Raw genomic sequence first — 20,816 nt, 5'->3', positions numbered from 1 at the left:
ATGGTTGTCTGTGTCTATGTGTCAGCCCTGTGATGACCTGGCGACTTGTCCAGGGTGTACCCCGCCTTTCGCCCGTAGTCAGCTGGGATAGGCTCCAGCTTGCCTGTGACCCTGTAGAACAGGATAAAGCGGCTAGAGATGATGAGATAATGAGATGAGATACAATGTTAAACATGAACTAACTACAATTGTAATAGTAATAACACTGGGTGTTGTTTGCATTAACAAATGCATGACATACGGTAATGCTAACGTAATTTAGCCAATTTTATGGTAAAGCATTAGTCAGAACAATTATTTAATGATTAATTTCATATCGTTTGTTCATGCACGCCAGTCCGTAAACTTTTATTTCCTTTCTGTGCTTCCTATGGAATTTTTATTTAATTTCAGAGAGTCCAATGTAGCATATCAGGGCTCAACATTGTCCGCTCAGACAAGCAGCAAGATTTTTCACTTGTCCTGACCATGACCTTTTTATTACTGTGTATTTACTAGTTCAGTGAAAGGAAAGTTGTTCAAGTTTATCAAAAAGCAGGTATAGATATGGTAATCATTATGCTTTAATGATGTATAATTTTTCAATAAAACTCAAACTTTGCAAGTAGCGATGAAGGGCCCGAGCACCTCCAGTATACCAAATCTGTCATGAATCTAACAAACTGCCTAGGAGGAGAAGGTCAAAATGTAACACGTGTCAAAATGTACAAAACCAAAAATAACTCCCTTCCTCTTGTGTATGGCTAATATAATGTACATTACAATTTTGTTTGTCTTGGGGCCCCCACACACACCTACCAAATTTGACATGGATAGGTGAAACTATATACCGGGCAAAAGTCTCAATGACATCTGGGGTGCTATGAAGTCCCCAGGACATACACTATATTGCCAAAAGTATTTGCTCACCCATGGAAATTATCGGAATCAGGTGTTCCAATCACTTCCATGGCCACAGGTGTATAAACTCAAGCACCTAGGCATGCAGACTGTTTTTACAGTTTGGAGCTGGCCCCTTCCTCTTCCAACATGACTGTGCACCAGTGCACAAAGCAAGGTCCATAAAGACATGGATGACAGAGTCTGGTGTGGATGAACTTGACTGGCCTGCACAGAGTCCTGACCTCAACCCGATAGAACACCTTTGGGATGAATTAGAGCGGAGACTGAGAGCCAGGCCTTCTCGTCCAACATCAGTGTGTGACCTCACAAATGCGCTTCTGGAAGAATGGTCAAAAATTCCCATAAAACACACTCCTAAACCTTGTGGACAGCCTTCCCAGAAGAGTTGAAGCTGTTCGAGCTGCAAAGGGTGGACCGACGTCATATTGAACCCTATGGATTAGGAACAGGATGTCACTTAAGCTCATATGTGACACCTCACCGAATCCAGGGACGCATGTCGGCCGAAACGAATCCGAGATAATCGCAAAAGAAGCTTTTTTTTTTTCGAAATTTGTGATTTTCGTTTTTTTTCCATCATGTGCAAGTTGAGATCTTGAAGAATGCAATTAGTATTTCAGATAATAGACTGTTTTGTTGGAAAAGCATACATTTTTTGTTGCAAATTGTCTCGTTTTTGTCAGGACTGTAGCCTGCTGGGGGGTGTGTGGGTAAATTACCATATGGGCCATTCACATGATGATTTAAGTCTTTTGTTTGTTTGTTTTCGCGAATCAGCTGTAATGATATGAGCTGAGCTCGTGGCTACTTAAGCTGCATACAGGCATGTAATTTCACTATGGAATGAGCAAGCTAAACAGAGCGCAGAGGAGCTTGAAACACCGCAAAGCAAACAGACGCACGGTATTTACATCGGAGATAACCATTTCTAGCAAAAAAACCCCAACCAAAAGGTATTGTTCTAGGACTACATTCCATCGGAGGCATTGGTGTGTGCAAGGCGACGTTTCTCTTTCTGATGGGGTAAGTTTATTAATCTAAGGCTGTGTGGTTATTTTTGCATGTAACGGAGAGTGTTGTGGTTTGGTTACATGAAACTAGCGTTGTGTTAGTTGTGTCATCATCGTGCTATCTTTCTTTCTTACGGTGTGAGTAATTTTTCAACCACAAAACGTTAACGTATACTTTAGGACTTATTTTTGTACTTCATAATTGTTTTGGGCATACTTTGCATGGAAGGAAAATTGACGTGGTGATCTTTGTTTACATGAAAGTAGCATCGTAGGGGGTAGGGCTTTCCTTAATGTCATGCAAATGAGCACCATTATGTGCCCGCCCTGCACCCGGAGTAGCTGAGATGGAAAACTTTGAGGGCGATTTTCTCCCTTTTCTGTTTTAAGAGGTATGCACTTTCAAAAGGCCACACATTCTTCAAATATTGTCAGATCTCCACATGGAAGGCATCATTGGAAAGCTTAGAAACTGTACTTTCTGAATCTGTCAATAACTCAAAATGCCCCCGGGCCGACATGTGTCCCTGGATAACGTTATCTGACACATATGTGAGTCAAGGCAGGTGAGCAAATATTTTTGGCAATATAGTGTACCTGGGACCAAGCCCCTATCCCTGAGTAGTGGTGGCCAGGACTGATGCGTGTACCAAATGTCATGAGTTTTCGCCCATGGGAACCACCTAAAAAATGGCCAAGTCTTGAACAATAATAAGAAGAAGAGGAAGAAGAAGAATAACAAGAAATAATAATAATATCCTAAGGAAAACAACAGGGCCTTGCACCTCCGGTGCTCGGGCCCTAACTATCCAATGCCCCATTATGGTGTATGTGTTGTTCGAACCCATTACCTCATCTGCAGTTTTAAGAGTTAGACCCACCCAAATTCAAAGCTTCCAGAGGAAATAAATAAAATCTTGATTAATCCAGTAAAACTTGAAGTATAAATTAATTTAAAGACGGATTAGAGGACATTGTGGTCATCAGGTGAAAGGAGACTCTTTTTTTTTTTAGCCACTTTAGAAGGAACTCGCATTTCCTTTTCTTTTCATATCTTTATGGGATTGTTGTCTTTTTCAATTTTTTTTTCGATGAAATGAAATCAAAAGAAAACAAGTTGAATGTGATAAGGGTGACAGAATCACATTGTGAATGAAAACAAACCGTGAGTGAGTTCAAAACTGTCGTAAAATTCCTGCCAAACACTTTACGATATTTGTGATGGTTAACGTGAACCATACAACAGAAAAATACAATGAATATCCAAATGAAATGAAGATTCACCACGGATATTTATTTTCTTGAGATGTTTGATCGCCATTTCTCTGATTTCGATGAATTCAGAGTCTAATAATCTATAATTGGATATTACAACGTGGTTATTTATTTATCACATGCACCTGCTGCACTCTGCTTCCTCAAAATCTTGTAAACAATAACACGGCCGGATCACTGAGGGGACTGAACTAGTTTTTTTGGTATTTTATTTATGTAACTCTTGAATACTGGTCATTTTCAACAAATGTGGCAGATCACAGAATCCAGGGACACATGTCGGCCCGGGGGCATTTTGAGTTATTGACAGATTGAGAAAGTACAGTTTCTAAGCTTTCCAATGATGCCTTCCATGTGGAGATCTGACAATATTTGAAGAATGTGTGGCCTTTTGAAAGTGCATACCTCTTAAAACAGAAAAGGGAGAAAATCGCCCTCAAAGTTTTCCATCTCAGCTACTCCGGGTGCAGGGCGGGCACATAATGGTGCTCATTTGCATGACATTAAGGAAAGCCCTACTCCCTATGATGCTACTTTCATGTAAACAAAGATCACTACATCAATTTTCCTTCCATGCAAAGTATGCCCAACACAATTATGAAGTACAAAAATAAGTCCTAAAGTATACTTTAACGTTTTGTGGTTGAAAAATTACTCACACCGTAAGAAAGAAAGATAGCACGATGATGACACAACTAACACAACGCTAGTTTCATGTAAAGCCTCGGTCACAACCGGCCGTATGCACTCCTACAGCCGGTCTACACGCAAAAAACGCAAGAAACACACGGAGAGCGCGCATGAAACGCACGAGAGCGCGCGTGTGATGTGCTGATTTTCGAGCCGCAGACCGGCCGCAGAGGTTCTTTGTCATGTCAAACAAACTCTACGGGCGCTTACGTTTTTTTCAGGTTGCAAGACAAACTTACGGCCAACGCGCGTCTTTCTCCGTGAAAAAAAAAAACCCGCAGCGATTTGGGAAACGCCAAAAATCACACGGCCAAAAAATCGTACGTCCGGTTGTGACCTAGGCTTAACCAAACCACAACACTCTCCGTTACATGCAAAAATAACCACACAGCCTTAGATTAATAAACTTACCCCATCAGAAAGAGAAACGGCACCTTGCACACACCAATGCCTCCGATGGAATGTAATCCTAGAACGGCCCGTGTATCATCCGATCATTCAAGTATTCCATTCAATCTGGAAAACGAGGTTGCGGTTTTTTTGCTAGAAATGGTGATCTCCGATGTAAATACCGTGTGTCTGTTTGCTTCGCGGTGTTTCAGCTCCTCTGCGCTCTGTTTAGTAACTCATTCCATAGTGAAATCACACGCCTGTATGCAGCTAAGTAGCCATGCGCTCAGCTCGCATCATACAGCTGATTCGCGGGAAAAAAAAACAAAAGACTTAAATCATCATGTGAATGGCCCATATGGTAATTTACCCACACCCCCCAGCAGGCTACAGTCCTGACAAAAACGAGACAATTTGCAACAAAAAATGTATGCTTTTCCAACAAAACAATCTATTATCTGAAATACTGATTGCATTCTTCAACATCTCAACTTGCACATGATGGAAAAAAACAAAAATCACAAATTAAAAAAAAAAAATGCTTCTTTTGCGATTATCTCGGATTCGTTTCGGCCGACATGTGTCCCTGGATTCGGTGAGGGGTCACAAATATTCAGCTTGTTCCGTTAGGCAGGCAGATTTTTCCAGACCAAACGTTTGGCTGTCCTGGACAGTCGGACTACCATTAATGTCAAAGTCTGTATATTTCAGTTAAAAAAAACAAAAAACAAGTACTGATAACACTGATCAGAATAATACAGTTTGGATATCTTTAAACATCATCTCAACATGAAGATATCATCATAATGTTATCATACTGCAATTTCTTTCCATAGTTCCATCCATGTTTGAATGCATCGTTTTAATTTCCGAAAAGAAAAACACACACTTCAAAAGATTAGTGGCATTTAAGCATCTGACATTTAAATTATTCGAGGTTTTGATTTAGGATTCTAAACCACTTCAAGCGTGCGAATGAAAAATTATGTTGCCAGTTCCACTTTAATCGTGATGAGTCACTCAAGCTGGAATCACAAAGTCAAGTCTCTTACACCTCCAATTAAAAACAAATTGGACTTGGCATTTTAAATTAAGCGCTGCTGGTGTGGAATTGCACTTGACAGATGTTACAGAGAGGATGTTTATATTTTTAATTCCATACAAAAATACATATTTTTACTTGCCATTATTTCCCTCAGGTCTTATTTAAGAGGGTGTGTTTCAGGAAATCATACTGTCTGTGTGTATATTCATGGCTGTACGTTTAGTTGTAATGTTCTTTATTAGGGAGCCTCGCAGCAAGAAGGTTCCGGGTTCGAACCCCACGGCCGGCGAGGGCCTTTCTGTGTGGAGTTTGCATGTTCTCCCTGTGTCTGCATGGGTTTCCTCCAGGTGCTCTAGTTTCCCCGACAGTCCAAAGACATGCAGGTTGGGTAAAATACCCAGCTACTGGGGTTGCACAAGCCAGTGCGTACTTAGTGCCAGTCCCAAGCCCGGATACACTGGGGAGGGTTGCGTCAGAAAGGTCATCCGGTGTAAAACCCACACCACAACAAATATGTGGAACAGATCTGCTGTGGTGACCCCTAACGGGATCAGCTGGAAGAAGAAGTAGTCATTTACAAAGATATCTCTCGATATGAAGAGGATAAATATCCTCAGTTCAGACCTGAACCACCAATGATGTACAAACTCACATCCAAAGTCAATCCAAGTCTCTCTCCCTTCTCTAATGGATATTTATAACTCCCGCCTCACCCGCAAAGCCATCAGGATTGCAGGTGACCCCACCCACCCATCTCACAGCCTCTTCAGTCTGCTGCCGTCGGGGAGGAGACTGCGGAGTCTCCGGGCCAAAACCAGCAGGCTCAAGAACAGTTTCTTTCACCAGGCGGTCAGGAGGCTCAACTCCGTCCCTGTTCTGCCCCTCCTCCCCCCTCTGCCCCCTGCCACAGATTCTGCCCGCACACCCCCCTGCCCACCCTTCAGCATCTGACATGTCATCCTCACAGTCCCCCCCCCAACACACACATCTCATCGTTCATTAACACACTGAACTCAGGGACCGCACATCTCACTTTACCTCACTCATTTGCACTATTCCGCACTACCTCATCTTAACAGCTGCTAGTTTGTTTATACTGCTTATTTCATGTTTATCTGCTAGACCTCAAGTGCCCTTGACTGTCTGTTTATTTGAACCAATTTATGTGTGTGTGTGTGTGTGTGTGTGTGTGTATGCATGCATGTATATCAGTGTTTAGTCTCCGTCTAGTTCATATCTAGAGTGTTTATACTGTTATTGTTTGAGTGTTTAGTCTATGTCTTGTTTTATCTAGTGTTTATACTGTTTATATTGTCTGTCTGAGTGTTTATTCTGTGTGTAGTTCTTATCTAGTGTTTACACTGTTTATACTGTCTGAGTGTTTAGTCTGTGTGTAGTTCTTATCTAGTGTTTACAGTGTTTATATTGTCTGAGTGTTTAGTCTATGTCTTGTTCTTATCTAGTGTTTATACTGTTTATTTATACTGTTTATATTGTTTGAGTGTTTAGTCTATGTCTTGTTTTATCTAGTGTTTAGACTGTTTATATTGTTTGAGTGTTTAGTCTGTCTTGTTTTATCTAGTGTTTATACTGTTTATATTGTCTGAGTGTTTAGTCTATGTCTTGTTCTTATCTAGTGTTTATACTGTTTATTTATACTGTTTATATTGTTTGAGTGTTTAGTCTATGTCTTGTTTTATCTAGTGTTTAGACTGTTTATATTGTTTGAGTGTTTAGTCTGTCTTGTTTTATCTAGTGTTTATACTGTTTATATTGTCTGAGTGTTTAGTCTATGTCTTGTTCTTATCTAGTGTTTATACTGTTTATTTATACTGTTTATATTGTTTGAGTGTTTAGTCTGTCTTGTTTTATCTAGTGTTTATACTGTTTATATTGTCTGAGTGTTTATTCTGTGTGTAGTTCTTATCTAGTGTTTACACTGTTTATATTGTCTGAGTGTTTAGTCTATGTCTTGTTTTATCTAGTGTTTAGACTGTTTATATTGTTTGAGTGTTTAGTCTGTCTTGTTTTATCTAGTGTTTATACTGTTTATATTGTCTGAGTGTTTAGTCTGTGTGTAGTTCTTATCTAGTGTTTACACTGTTTATATTGTCTGAGTGTTTAGCCTATGTCTTGTTCTTATCTAGTGTTTATACTGTTTGTTTATACTGTTTATATTGTTTGAGTGTTTAGTCTATGTCTAGTTCCTATCTAGAGTGTTTATACTGTTTATATTGTTTGAGTGTTTAGTCTGTCTTGTTTTATCTAGAGTTTATACTGTTTATATTGTTTGTCTGAGTGTTTAGTCTATGTCTAGTTCCTATCTAGAGTGTTTATACTGTTTATATTGTTTTTTATTATTATTATTCTATTTTTATTTATTGCATTGCCTGTTTGCACCGTGGGTCAGAGAGGACTGAAATTTCATCTGTGCTGTATGTCGAGCATGTATAGCATATTTGACAATAAAGTTGACTTGACTTGAAATTTCATTTCCTCAACCTTCTAATGATACATTACGAGCACGCTGTACCTGTCTAATGATGCAGCGTAAGCTCTGGTTTGACACTGACCAGACTTGGAGTTGCTCTCTAACGCGCTGTAAACATCATACTCCAAAATGCAGTCATGTGGAATTTGTGGAAGAAATGGCCCTGCACCTATGACCACTACGTTAAAGGCCAGTCTGACTTTCTAATGCAAGCGACGGCCTGGGCTGAATCATGGATGCATTTAGAGCACTAAAATCCGATTTTGCTTCAGCCTGCTTACGAAGGGGAGGCACCGGAGATCATATTTCATACTGCAGACGGCTCTGCTTTCTGCAGTCTAACTGCGGTATTCTCTCAGAGCCGGGAGCAGCAAATGTGCATGGCCCAACGTGGGATATACACTCAGTCCATTAAAGCCAAGCCACAGGATCCTCCTGCAACTCTTTAATCCAACCTCAAAAACACTTTAATGGCTTTTACTAAACCCTCTGTAGTGCATTATAATGACTAATGACTTGTTAATTATTTAGAAACAAGTGATACAGTGCAAATAGGAGAGTTAGTGGACATTGTATCCAATGTGAAGCGAATGCCAAGTGTTTGGATTTTGATACGGCATTAGGTCTTTTAAAAAAATGCGCCGTAGTCAAGAACACCACTGTCAAATCCAAGACAAGTCCTAGCTGAGATTAAGTCAAGACCAAGTGTTAAGGGGCTTGAGGTCAAGTCAAGATGGAGCTCCAGACAAATCCAAACGAAAGCGAGAGTCAATATCATCAAATCCTTTTCAAGGCCAAGCCTTTACTTCAACTAGTGGGCCTTCATTTGTGCATTACACCAGTGATTAAGCTGTTTTCTAGAAGATGAAGCTCCTTTACTTCAAACTTTGTGAATGAAAAGACAACATAAACATTTTTTTTTTTAGACAAACTCTCAGTCGAGACAAAGCCCAAATTTAGCCAAACCCAGAAACAAATCCAATTCCAAGACAAGTCCAAGTCAATACAGAAAACCTCGAGACTGGAGTAGAATCCAAGATCGTACTCGAGTCCACCAGCTCTAGTGTCCATGTCGGTTTTCAGTTCTCAAGTCATTTGAAGTGATTCAGTAATAGCAATTCAATAGGACTTGTGTTATATTATCATGAAGATGTTTCACCACTCAGGGTTTTGAAGCGCCATGAAGGAACCATGAGGCGACATATATTGAGGAAAAATTAAGGTTATTTTAGTCACCATTTTTGACTTTTAAGCTACTTTGAAAAGTTCATAAAACCATACAACGAGACCGTCAGTGACACTGTAGTTCACTCCGGCTCGTCTAGTCCAGAAAGAACGATCTAAAGTGGGCCACCTTGAGCAATAAATGTTGCAAGCTATACACAGAAGCGATATCCTCTCTAGGAATACCGACCTATTTACCAGAAAAAATCCAAAACGGCGAGGAATTGACTGAGAAGAAGCGATTTTTGTTGAACTGCGCGTTAAGGCTTAATTAGTCCATAACTTCATTAATAATCGTAATCAAGCAAATCCGGGTAGAAGTTATATGTACCCTAGGTCCCCCTACCTTCCTGCCAAAAAGAATAAAAATCAATGAAGAATTGAGAGAGAAGAAGCGATTTTCATGAAATGTGGACAACGCTGGACAACGCATGATGGCATAAACTCATCACTTGGCCGGATGAGCGAATAATTCTTCACCATCTGTGGTTGGTAGAAGAGAGCAACTGGACTTGCTTGAAGAGTCCTGAAAACGTTTCGCTTCTCATCCAAAAGGCTTCCTCAGTTCTGTCTGACTAATAGGGAGTATCCAGTATTTATCCTCTCATGGATCATCATAGAATCCGAATCAGAATGCTGATGGCTGCATTGTAGGTGGCTGAATCTTCAAGAATCTTCAAGCAAGTCCGGTTGCTCTCTTCAACCAACCACAGATTACGATGTACCTGGATAACTGAGATTCTTCACAGATATGTTTCTACGCACTTTGGGATGAGATCCCTTCGACTGGTGCGGGAGTATGAGAGGACTTCCAGAAAACTGGCAGACATCTTAGCCAGAGAGGATCGTTCATTTTTGTCAACCTGGAACGACCATCATTGAACAGAGGTGGGTGTCTAAGGGCGTATTCACACCTACGTTGTTTGGTCCGGACCAAACGACCAAACGAACCAAATCTCCCTTGGTCCGGACCTTTTGGGTTGGTCTGAATACAAACCACCGAACTCTGGTCCGGACCAAACAAGCGGACCGAGACCGAGCTGCAAGGTCGGACTCGGTCCGGACCAAAGGAACCCTGGTGCAGATCTTTTGGAGGTGTGAAAGCAGACCGGACCTAATGCGACAGTTTTGCTTTTTTGTACCTCGGGAGCTTCCGTCGTTTGTCGAGCATTATGGGAAACAGAGTCTTGACACTCCACCGCAAAGTGCAAACACTGTTTCGGTTGTCAAGGGAACCTTACAACAGTCGTTCAGTCATTCAGACCAGTGGTAGGCTAGACTACAGAGTACAAAAAATGAGTAGGGGGCAAACGTGGGCCGAGGAAGAAACGCGTACCCTTGTGGATATATGGGCAGATGTCCACATATCTGAGCTTTTGGAGAGAACACACAAAAATGCCGACGTGTTTGCTGTATTCAGTGAGAAAATGAAGGAGAAGGGGTTCACACGCTCCCCAGAACAGCGCTTTGTGCGCGTGTCGTCTCTGACCAATAGCTGAACGACCTCAGGGCGCGTGGCTTTGTTGACAGATTTTGGTCCGCTTACTAAAATGTACAGTGTGAAAGCGAACCGCACCAAAATGAAAAAATAAAAAAAACATTTGGTTCGGACCAAAGCAAGTGAACTATCGAACTATCCTGGTCTGAATACACCCTAAGACATCTTTTATCAGCCACCTACAATGCAGCCATCAGCATTCTGATTCGGATTCTATGATGATCCATGAGAGGATAAATACTGGATACTCCCTATTAGTCAGACAGAACTGAGGAAGCCTTTCAGATGAGAGGTGAAACGTTTTCAAGAATCTTCAAGCAAGTCCAGCTGCTCTCTTCAACCAGCCACAGATTACTCTGTACCTGGATGACTGAGATTCTTCACAGATATAATTCTTAACTGTTTTGTACAAAGACAAAGAGGCAATTTTTTTTTGTAACAACAGCAAACTGAATCATTCCAGTACACAATAAATATAGAGTCTTGAGTAATAGGCATGTGCTTTCTGCCTAAATTCAATATTCACGTTAAACGTACGGATAATCTGTTAAACTGCTGCGAAAGAGAAAAGGAAAACCGCATCTGAAATGTCGTGTAATCAAGTAGTAGTTTTTCACTTCATGCTAAAAAAAGAAAAGCTTCGTGCTAGCACACCTTTATGTGTTTGACAGGCATAATATAAAGAGATAATGAACGTAAATATCAAAAGCAAAGCAACAGATATAACATCAATTTGAGTGTAATGTGCTTAACCTGGACGTTCTTACTGATAAACATGCTTTCGCAATTTCACAGGCATTATAAATAATTATTAGTGGTGTAATGATGTATCGATGCATTTTGAAATAATTTATAAATTGGGGGGGATTTTTTTAAGTTATGGTGAATCTGTAGTGCTTTTTGTTAACAATATTAAACCTCTGTCCATCACAGTTTTTTTTTTTATTTAGTTAGTTTTATACAGACAGAAATGTTTTACATTGCTTATGATTCATAAATAAGAATCATTTTTGAATCGAATGAAATCATGAAGCCAGGATCATGAATCGAATCGAATCAAGAACCGAGTGTATTGTTACACCCCTAATAATAATTATTGTTAAATCAACAGGTACAGAAAAGCAGTGAGGTGACGCGACTGAAGAGTTCAGTGCATATTTAAAGGAGAACTGAAGCGATTTTTAAACTTGCTTTATTTCTTATTTAACGTGTTTTAGTAACCTTATATCATGACTCGTATTGGCAACTAATTGCAATTAAATATTATACCGTACTTATTCGGTTTTTAGCCGTGTTGAATTTAGTTCGTTTGGTCCACAGCAGGCGTCGCTCGTCCGCGCAATCTTCACGAGACTTGTGCGAGACTTCGAAACGTGAAGTGTCAGCCAGGTGTCAGTGCCGCCATTTTGAAAACTGTTTTCCAAACGAAATATTGCACAAAAACGAGTTTAAATGACGATTACTGCCTACTTTTTTCAAACTTTCCTGACTCCTATCAAAACAAACAAAACTTCCGGCTTGATTACGTCAGCATTCGAAAGAGGGCACGCGCGTCTTTTGGCTACCCCTGTGTCCGAAATCGCTCCCTGCACAGGGCACTATATACTGTAGTGGGATAGTGAGGACGCCATTTTGTAGTGCTGTCCGAAACCTTAGTGAGGATTATTTACACCCTATATATATATATATATATATATATATATATATATAGATAGATAGATAGATAGATAGATAGATAGATAGATAGATAGATAGATAGATAGATAGATAGATAGATAGATAGATAGTGCACTCAAAGTCTCCCACAATGCATCATGTAAAGTAGTGTGCAACGATGGTCACTAACCAAAGCAATATATCCCATCATGCATTGCAGCTGCGCTGAAAGAAATCAAATTAAAAGTCTCAAATTTGATTTAATAAAAGGCAGCGGCAAAGAAGAAAGTATTCAGCCTTGATTTAAAACAAAAACAAACAAAAAACTGAAAGCTGCAGGTACTTTGTATTGATTAATGTGGGAAATGCGCTCAGTATAATATGGATTTATCACAAAAACACATGCGTGTATTTATAATTTTGAAAACCCACCAGCCAACTGATCTGGCACATTTTAATTGTGCGACAGTAATGACGTAAATACCAGAGTAGTGTCCGAAAGCGTTTTTTCATTTTACCAATCATCTCACTATATAGTCCTCTATATAGTAATTCCCTATATAGTGAGTGCATTTACATGCACATAGAGAAAATCGAATTTCTGCCGTTGCTCGACTGAAATCGAAGTTCTAAATGCCATGGAAACACCTTAGCTCGGCTGAAATTGAACCGAACTTGATTTCTCGTAATCGAGCTACGCGACCTAGATTATGCGATTTTAGCCGAGCTACTTAGTGCATGTAAACCCTATCGAGCTATGTAGTCGAGCTACTTACTTCACCACTGCCCCTTCCGGAAGTGACGAGTGACGAGACCACAAGCGGGAAACACAACAGCCTCGGTCGGCATGACAACGAATCATGACAACGGCATGAATCTTTTCTTTTTGTGGCACTGTTTGCACTGTTAAAATTTAGCTCACTTACTGTATCACCAAATACATCTGTACAGCTGTTGCATAGCTGTGAATTGTGTACATAAACAAGTCACTGTATTTGTATTTGTGTGTGTGTGTGTATATATATATATATATATATATATATATATATATATATATATATATATATATATGTCCAACATCTGAAGAATGTCAATAAAAACAAAACAATTGAACTTTTTGTGTGTTTATTAAGACATAGGTTACATTGTAAGCAAAAAATGGACTTTAGAAAAATATTTTTTGTAAGCAAAAAATGGACTTTAGAAAAATATACAATTGTGCAAAATAAGTTATCTTACATAACAGTGGTCTGCGCAGGACAGTTTGTAGCCATACAGTCTGTTAGAGCAAGCCTAACAGCTTGAGCACGGAACTTATGAATACGGAACTGATCCAGTGTTGCCAGATTGGGCGGTTTTAAGTGCATTTTGGCGGATTTGAACATGTTTTGGGCTGGAAAACGTCAGCAGTATCTGGCAACACTGCTGATAACTTTGTTTATACTCTTGAATAGCTCTTCTTCAAGACGACAATCGGAAGTGTACCAACACGATGGGGCGTGTAGCGCCACCTGTGGCTCAGGTGCACAATGTACCTCACACAATAGCTCGATTTCTTTATGTGCCTGTAGGATTGGATTTCTCTGGCACCCCTGCTGGGACCCTTAGCTCGATTACCGACAGTAGCTCGATTTGGATGTGCATGTAAATGCACTGAGTGAGTAGGGAATAGTGAACGAGTGAGCGATTTCAGACACAGGGAACGTTGGCAGATGTCGGTCGCTTTGATTTCCGCTGTACATTTTACTTCCGTCCTACGATGTCTCGCACAGGTCTCAACGAATCTCGTTTACGGCCATCGCTTTGACATATGGACTGATATATTACATAGCGTATTTCAAACACTTATAACTTGCTATAGCAGCGACAAAATCGTGACCAAAATGCATTCCGATATTTAATAAAATGAGATAAATAGAATTTTGATCATAAAAATATTTGCCTTCAGTTCTCCTTTAACACATCATTCCTTACTTGGAGCAGGTGCCTGTAGCTGTAATCATACAGGAATCCTGATGTAGGTACTTGTTTGTACTCACCGCGGTTGTGGCTGCAGCCTGCTTGGACTCCTCGGTCAGGAAAGCCAGCATCTTTTCCACTTTCTGTGCTTCTTCTGCGGTGATGTAGTCCGTATCTTTAAAGGAAAGCCATAGACACAACACGTTACATTATATGGCATTTAGCAGATGCTCTTATCCAGAGCAAAGCACAGCGAGTGCAAATGTCAGGTACATGAAGTGCTGAACTTTTAGACAAGAAAGTTCTAGTGCCAACTGAACAAGTCAACAACATATTACACGAAGACCATGAAGTCCAAGTTCAGAAATGTTACCTAGAAAAGGTTCTCTTAGAAAGAAAAGGTGAAAGGAATTCTCAAACCTGAAACCCCAGTACTCGAATCTGATTGGTCAGAATGTTTCGATATTAATGCACTTGTTCGAATACATTTCATCCATCAATAGCTTATTGTGATAACTTCGAGGACTTAGTGGACACGTCACGAACAAAAAAATAAAAATAAAACAAAGAAAAAAATGTGTAACTAGAGCGGCGGCTACAATTATCGACAGTCCATAATTATCGACACCTTTTCAGATTTACCAATAAACAATTTTACAAAGGTTTCAGTTACAACAGTTATTATTGGTTAAGTAATCAACCCCCTCGCCCTTTGATCTTGTCATCTGATGTTACCTGAGATGGAATTTTTTTCGGCACGATCAGCAATTTTTCAGAAAACCCAGACGTCATCATCGCAGGTGAGCATGGTGGAAAGATCATGGACATGTTTTTACTCATCAAATTCACCGATATTTCATGATCTCTTTGTCGAAACCTGCTTTGTTTCTTACTCTTTCATTTGACAGCCGCCATTTTGTATCTAAACATGCGTTTGAGAAATCGCATGAGGTGTCGATAATAGCGATCACTTTCACCGGTGTCCACCATTATCGACACCCTGTGGAATTAAGTGACGTTTACGACTGTTATGGATCGATCTTTGTGTAACACTGCTGAAGTCGATGAAGCACTTAAAAAAAAAAATGCTGTAATTTATGATAATTTTTTTCTGATTCATAACAGAATGGAATGTTTACAGAATATTTAGAATCCTATTGCAATAAACAGAACTAAACCAGAATTAAACTCCTGGCATATAAAAAAATGACATGCTTGAAATACTCAATTTTTCTATTCCATTCAGAAAATACTTTTTGTAGTTTGTTGTAAATATCTACCACATACTACAATATCAGTCGACATTTTATATTTTAGATGTAAATTTAAAATCTCAATAAAAAAAAAAATCAGCCTTTGACCTGGATGTTCATGTGGTTACAACGTCAATTGCCTGTTGACACTTATTGGTAAACTACAAAAACAAAAATTAATACAAACAACGAATGATTAACAAAATGTGATCTACAAAAACACTTCGAAAGTAGGGAGAAAGTGGAACAAAAAGATTTCCTGACGCAGGTTAAACATTATCAGTTCAGTTGTTTACAAACATTAGAATTACTTCCTCATTTACGTAAGCACCGACATCGATATATGTATATAAAAGATATTTTGTACTAAATATAAGTCTATGTAAAACAAATTTTAAATAAAAACTAATGTTTTGTTAACTTAATACCACATACCGATGATTTTTTTTTAAAAATAAATAATCATCTGGGTGTCGATAACTGTGGAACGGTGTCGATAAGTGTGGACAAAGGTGTCACGTGATCTGATATGCTAAGTAATTGGGAATCAACTTTTTTTTTTTTCCAGTGGAAGTTTGAGTAACTATTCATGCACAATTTATTTTAAAAGTCTTTTCTACTTTTGCAACGGCCAAAAGATCGTTAAGGTGTCGATAATTGTAGCCGCCGCTCTACTGATAACTGTCTGTAATGAGACGTTTATGTTTAGACTCTGAAAGTATAGCGAGCATTGGGCTTTAAGGTTTCTTCGTACCACAACAAGCTGCATTTGTGTCTTCTTAACTTTAAAAGCAGGGCTTTGAACCGGTTCAAGGAACGAAAACGAAAACCGGGAACTTTTTCTATTTTACATGGAACAGAAATGAAACCAGAAACTTTATTATTTTTTATGTTCCAGAACAGAAACGCTTATTAAAAATAATGGTAACCGGTTAATACCGGTTTTTATTTCATTCCTCAAAGTTTCCGTAGCCTACAAATAAAAAAGTCATTCTTCTCCTGCGCAAGTTTCTATGACCCACTGGGGTTCAGTTCCTGTGTGACGTTCGCTGACTGAATGGAGAGAGCGGGAGGGTGGACTACTATCACGTCTCCACGTGATAATAAGTGAGTAAGTGCATTACTGAGTGTCTGAGCAAAGAAGAGCCTGAACGTTGCAACCTCCCTATTGGCTGTTTGTAAATATGTATCAGTTGTTGCCCTTCCCACGGGAATCATCGCGGGCTCGAGAGACGAGACCTGACAAGTTAGTTCGTTGGTAGCAGAACAAAATGTCTGGACACAAATCGGGTTTTCAGAAAAGGAAAGAAAATAAACGGAGGGTCGAAAATACAAAAAAGGAGGCAGAAAATGCAAAACGAGTTTTAAGGTAGGACAAATGGTTACTTTTCTGAGGCAGCCCGCCGTGGCTGCCTGCAGGCTTATTTATTATAGCCCATTTAGTTAAAATAGTTGATATAAAATGTTTATAGTTAATAGTTATGTGATGGTTGTCCTGATTTAGACTTTTTTTTTTGGGGGGGGGGGGGGGGGGGGTTTGCGCGATGTTGCACCCGGGTCCAGATTAGGGCAGAACCGGCCCTGGCTACATTTCAGGTGTAGTTTGTTTTATGTATGTATGTACTTGCAGATGTGTACTTGGTCTTCCAATATGGCGCCTAACAAAATCTCGCGGCGCGGTGACGTCATGCGGTAGCCCTCTATAGGGCCTGACTAGCCTTTGGTAACACACTAAACGAATTATCTTTCATTTTTGGCACTTTTTCTGTTTGTGTAGATGGGAAGACATACTGAGAATCCAAATCGCCAACATTTGAAATAATAATTGTTTTGAATTATTTCTTGTCTTATTTAATGAAGGTTGTAATAGAATTAGCCTACATTTGGCTTAAGCCGGATGAGACAGAGACATAATTTTATAGCCATTTGTTAAACAGCTGACAGGGAACGTAATTAACCGTTCCGGGAACAAAATTTTTTTGTTCTAACCGGTTCGGGAACATCTATTTAATGGTGGAACCCAAAACCGGAAACGTTAAAATTCCGTTTCTGTTCGGAATGAACCAATAGGGAAAAAATTCTGGTTCAAAGCCCTGTTTAAAAGCAGGCTGCTGAGGGAATGACTGTTTGTAGCTGCTATAAAGTCAATGATAATGAGAACTCGCCTCGCAACTGTTCCACAACATACAATTTAACTATAAATGAATAAAAAGCACGATGGATCTTGGGTAATACTGGCATTACCCAAGATACATCATGGTAATTACCAGTATTACCAATGCATCATGGGTAATACTGGTAATACTACCTGTGCAATACTTACACCTGCAATTCCACCTTTGTAATACACTTATGTTAACTGTACATCTGCAAACCTGTTAATTTATGCAAATTTGTGAATTTTTATCTCTAAATTTGTGGTTTATTTCTTTTATATATCCTTTTTTGTATACTTAGTACTTTTGCACTACTCCTTCACTGCCTTATCTTTTTCTCTATATATATTTTGCTGCTGTAACAATGTAAATGTCCCCTTGTGGGATAATAAAAGGCTCTCTTATCTTTTTCAATAAATATAAAACGCAGGTATGTTATTGTCGGCAACTTACTTAAATGCTATGAAAGTAATAAAACACTGAAGGACATGCAGTTTTGGGGAAATAATCAACTTCTTGGCGGTAATGGCAACTCCATTTAGCGTTGGGCGCCATCAGAGAAACTCCGCTGTTCATTATTTCCAAGAACGTCACAGTAGGTCATGTTTTGTTCCTTTTGTATGCAACTGTATGGAAGCCGCGAGAGGCCCTTCATATAATCTTTTTTTATTCACCTTGTTATCCCGAGATAACGACATAATTAATTCAGGATCTCGAGAAAACAACACAACTAGTTCGAGATCTCGAGAAAACAAAACAATTATTCTGTGATCTCGAGAAAACAAAACAATTATTCCGTGATCTCGAGAAAACAAAACAATTATTTCATGATCTCAAGAAAACAGCTGAGATTTCTAGCAGAGCTGCGCCCCCTGTGGGTCAGACAACGAAGACTTAGAAATTGGCGGGCCAGTCTTCTGCGGAGGTGCCGCGGACTAATTTTGAAATTATCCCTTATTAAAAGACTTAATGCAATCTCTCCCTGTGTCAACCCCTGATCAAAATATTGCCTTATTAGGTGATCGATTATTCCAGACATTCTAATGACCGGCGGCACGGTGGTGTAGTGGTTAGCGCTGTCGCCTCACAGCAAGAAGGTCCTGGGTTCGAGCCCCGGGGCTGGCGAGGGCCTTTCTGTGTGGAGTTTGCATGTTCTCCCCGTGTCTGCGTGGGTTTCCTCCGGGTGCTCCGGTTTCCCCCACAGTCCAAAGACATGCAGGTTAGGTTAACTGGTGACTCTAAATTGACCGTAGGTGTGAATGTGAGTGTGAATGGTTGTCTGTGTCTATGTGTTAGCCCTGTGATGACCTGGCGACTTGTCCAGGGTGTACCCCGCCTTTCGCCCATAGTCAGCTGGGATAGGCTCCAGCTTGCCTGCGACCCTGTAGAAGGATAAAGCGGCTAGAGATAATGAGATGAGATGAGATTCTAATGACCAAAGTTGCGTCTATACAGAATGAGAAATAGCCCCAAAGTCAGCATATCACAAGTCTCTTGGCGCACCTGAATGAACCATTTCTCAGCTGTTTACTCGAGATCTCGAAATAACGGTTTTGTTTTCTCGAGATCTCGAAATAACGGTTTTGTTTTCTCGAGATCTCGAAATAACGGTTTTGTTTTCTCGAGATCTCGAAATAACGGTTTTGTTTTCTCGAGATCTCGAAATAACGGTTTTGTTTTCTCGAGATCTCGAATTAGTTGTGTTGTTTTCTCGAGATCCTGAATTAATTATATCATTATCTCGGGATAACAAGGTGAATAAAAAAAAGGATTATATGAAGGGCCTCTCTCGGCTTCCATACAACTGCATGCCCGGTATGTATTTAACAACAGCCTGTGTAAATCCTTAAATGTTATCATCCTTATAAAATGTAAAGCAGGAAAAGCAGGATTTGATGGATGCATGCTACATTAGATCCTTGACAGGAACTATGGGTATAGGTTCACAACAGGTTGCATATTCTATACATGCAAAGTATATAATTCGAAGATGAATATAAAACTAGAACCGTTGTTTGTTTCCATTTCATCAATACCAGCCTTGGACGGAAATGTGTACAAGTTTATCCATCAATAGTCTGAGTCCTGGGTCCTTCTGGCCCCAGCCAGACTGATCATTTAGCTCATCAACTTGATGATTATAGTGTGGGGTGGAGAGAACCCAGCCCGTTCTCCGCTACTCTTCCCCTGCTTTATCTGGTTTCATTCTCCAAATGCAATTTCATGCCGGTCTCATCTGCAAGCTCCTAAGTTGGCCTTGATGCTGCCAATCATCATTGCTCCTGCACTGCATTTTGGACCGACTAGCAAAATGCCAGCAGCTCTCTCAATGACAAGGGGATGGAGCATGAGACGAATAAATATCCCAAACAGATAATAGCTGCATTAAAGCACTCAGAGCATTCTGATGGTCAAGATGTCTAGAGGGATAGAATCTGCAATCGTCGCTAATGTGACCAGCATTATACTGCATTCTGAAGTGATGGATTTGTTGGCAGGTGGCCCAACTTCCTCGGACTATTCGATATTTACCAGTGCATGTTTAGACATGAGCAGGATTGTCTTGATTATTCTTAAATAAGGGAAATTAGTTGTCCCCGAATGTGAAAACTTTCTTTGATTTTCATTCAGACAACTTCTAACTTAAATGCTCGACCTGGATATTTTGTCTCCTGGTGCTCAACATCCATGCTTTTGTAATTATCGTCTGTCAAAGTCGAAGGCCATGTGGGCGGGAAAAAAAAAAAAGAAGGTTATAACATGGCTATGAATAGATCTAGTGCGAAAGCCAATATTCTGCTTTTCAGTGACTTTAAGCAGAATTCCATGGACCACACATCTGTTCGCTAAGAGAGAGCAGATGGGAACATGTCACATCTGGTAACTTCAGTATGCATGGGAGATTGATGCTGCATATTCATGAGGTGGCTCTGAAAAGACTGGGTATTTCCAGCATTTGGAAGAAATTTGAAATATTAAGGGTCTTTTGAACAATTCGAGAAAACAACAGTGCAATGCAAATTCTTTAAAAAGATGCAAATGCAAAGAAAAGCACTTCGATAAAACATTTTAGCTAATATTTTCTTCCAGTCTTTGCCCAAGCTCACCCCAATGCCATCAAGACGTTAATTAGCTTCTCAACTCGCTCTAAAAAGATCCATATCGCAACTCCCTGCAACTGGATCAATCCATACTCTCCACTAAGCTGCCACCTGGAAAATGGCCAAGGGCTTCCCATTTGTGTGAACCACTGAATCATGATCACA

The 20,816-nt window shown here is 39.8% G+C and overlaps 1 protein-coding gene across 5 annotated transcripts in view; it reads right to left on the bottom strand.

The window, feature by feature from the left end:
* LOC132874309 (E3 ubiquitin-protein ligase RNF123) overlaps positions 1-20,816 on the bottom strand; it is a 448,585-nt gene that overhangs the window by 80,061 nt on the left and 347,708 nt on the right. For all 5 annotated transcript variants that reach the window (XM_060910383.1, XM_060910388.1, XM_060910384.1 and 2 more), the window contains one exon: positions 14,222-14,316. In XM_060910383.1, the coding sequence (XP_060766366.1) occupies positions 14,222-14,316 (95 nt within the window). The remainder of the gene's footprint in view (positions 1-14,221; positions 14,317-20,816) is intronic.

Source organism: Neoarius graeffei, chromosome 26 (assembly GCF_027579695.1).
Source record: "Neoarius graeffei isolate fNeoGra1 chromosome 26, fNeoGra1.pri, whole genome shotgun sequence".
Classification (NCBI taxonomy): domain Eukaryota; kingdom Metazoa; phylum Chordata; class Actinopteri; order Siluriformes; family Ariidae; genus Neoarius; species Neoarius graeffei.
The sequence above is the reverse complement of the archived record's forward strand: the minus strand, read 5'-3'. Positions and strand labels throughout refer to the sequence as shown.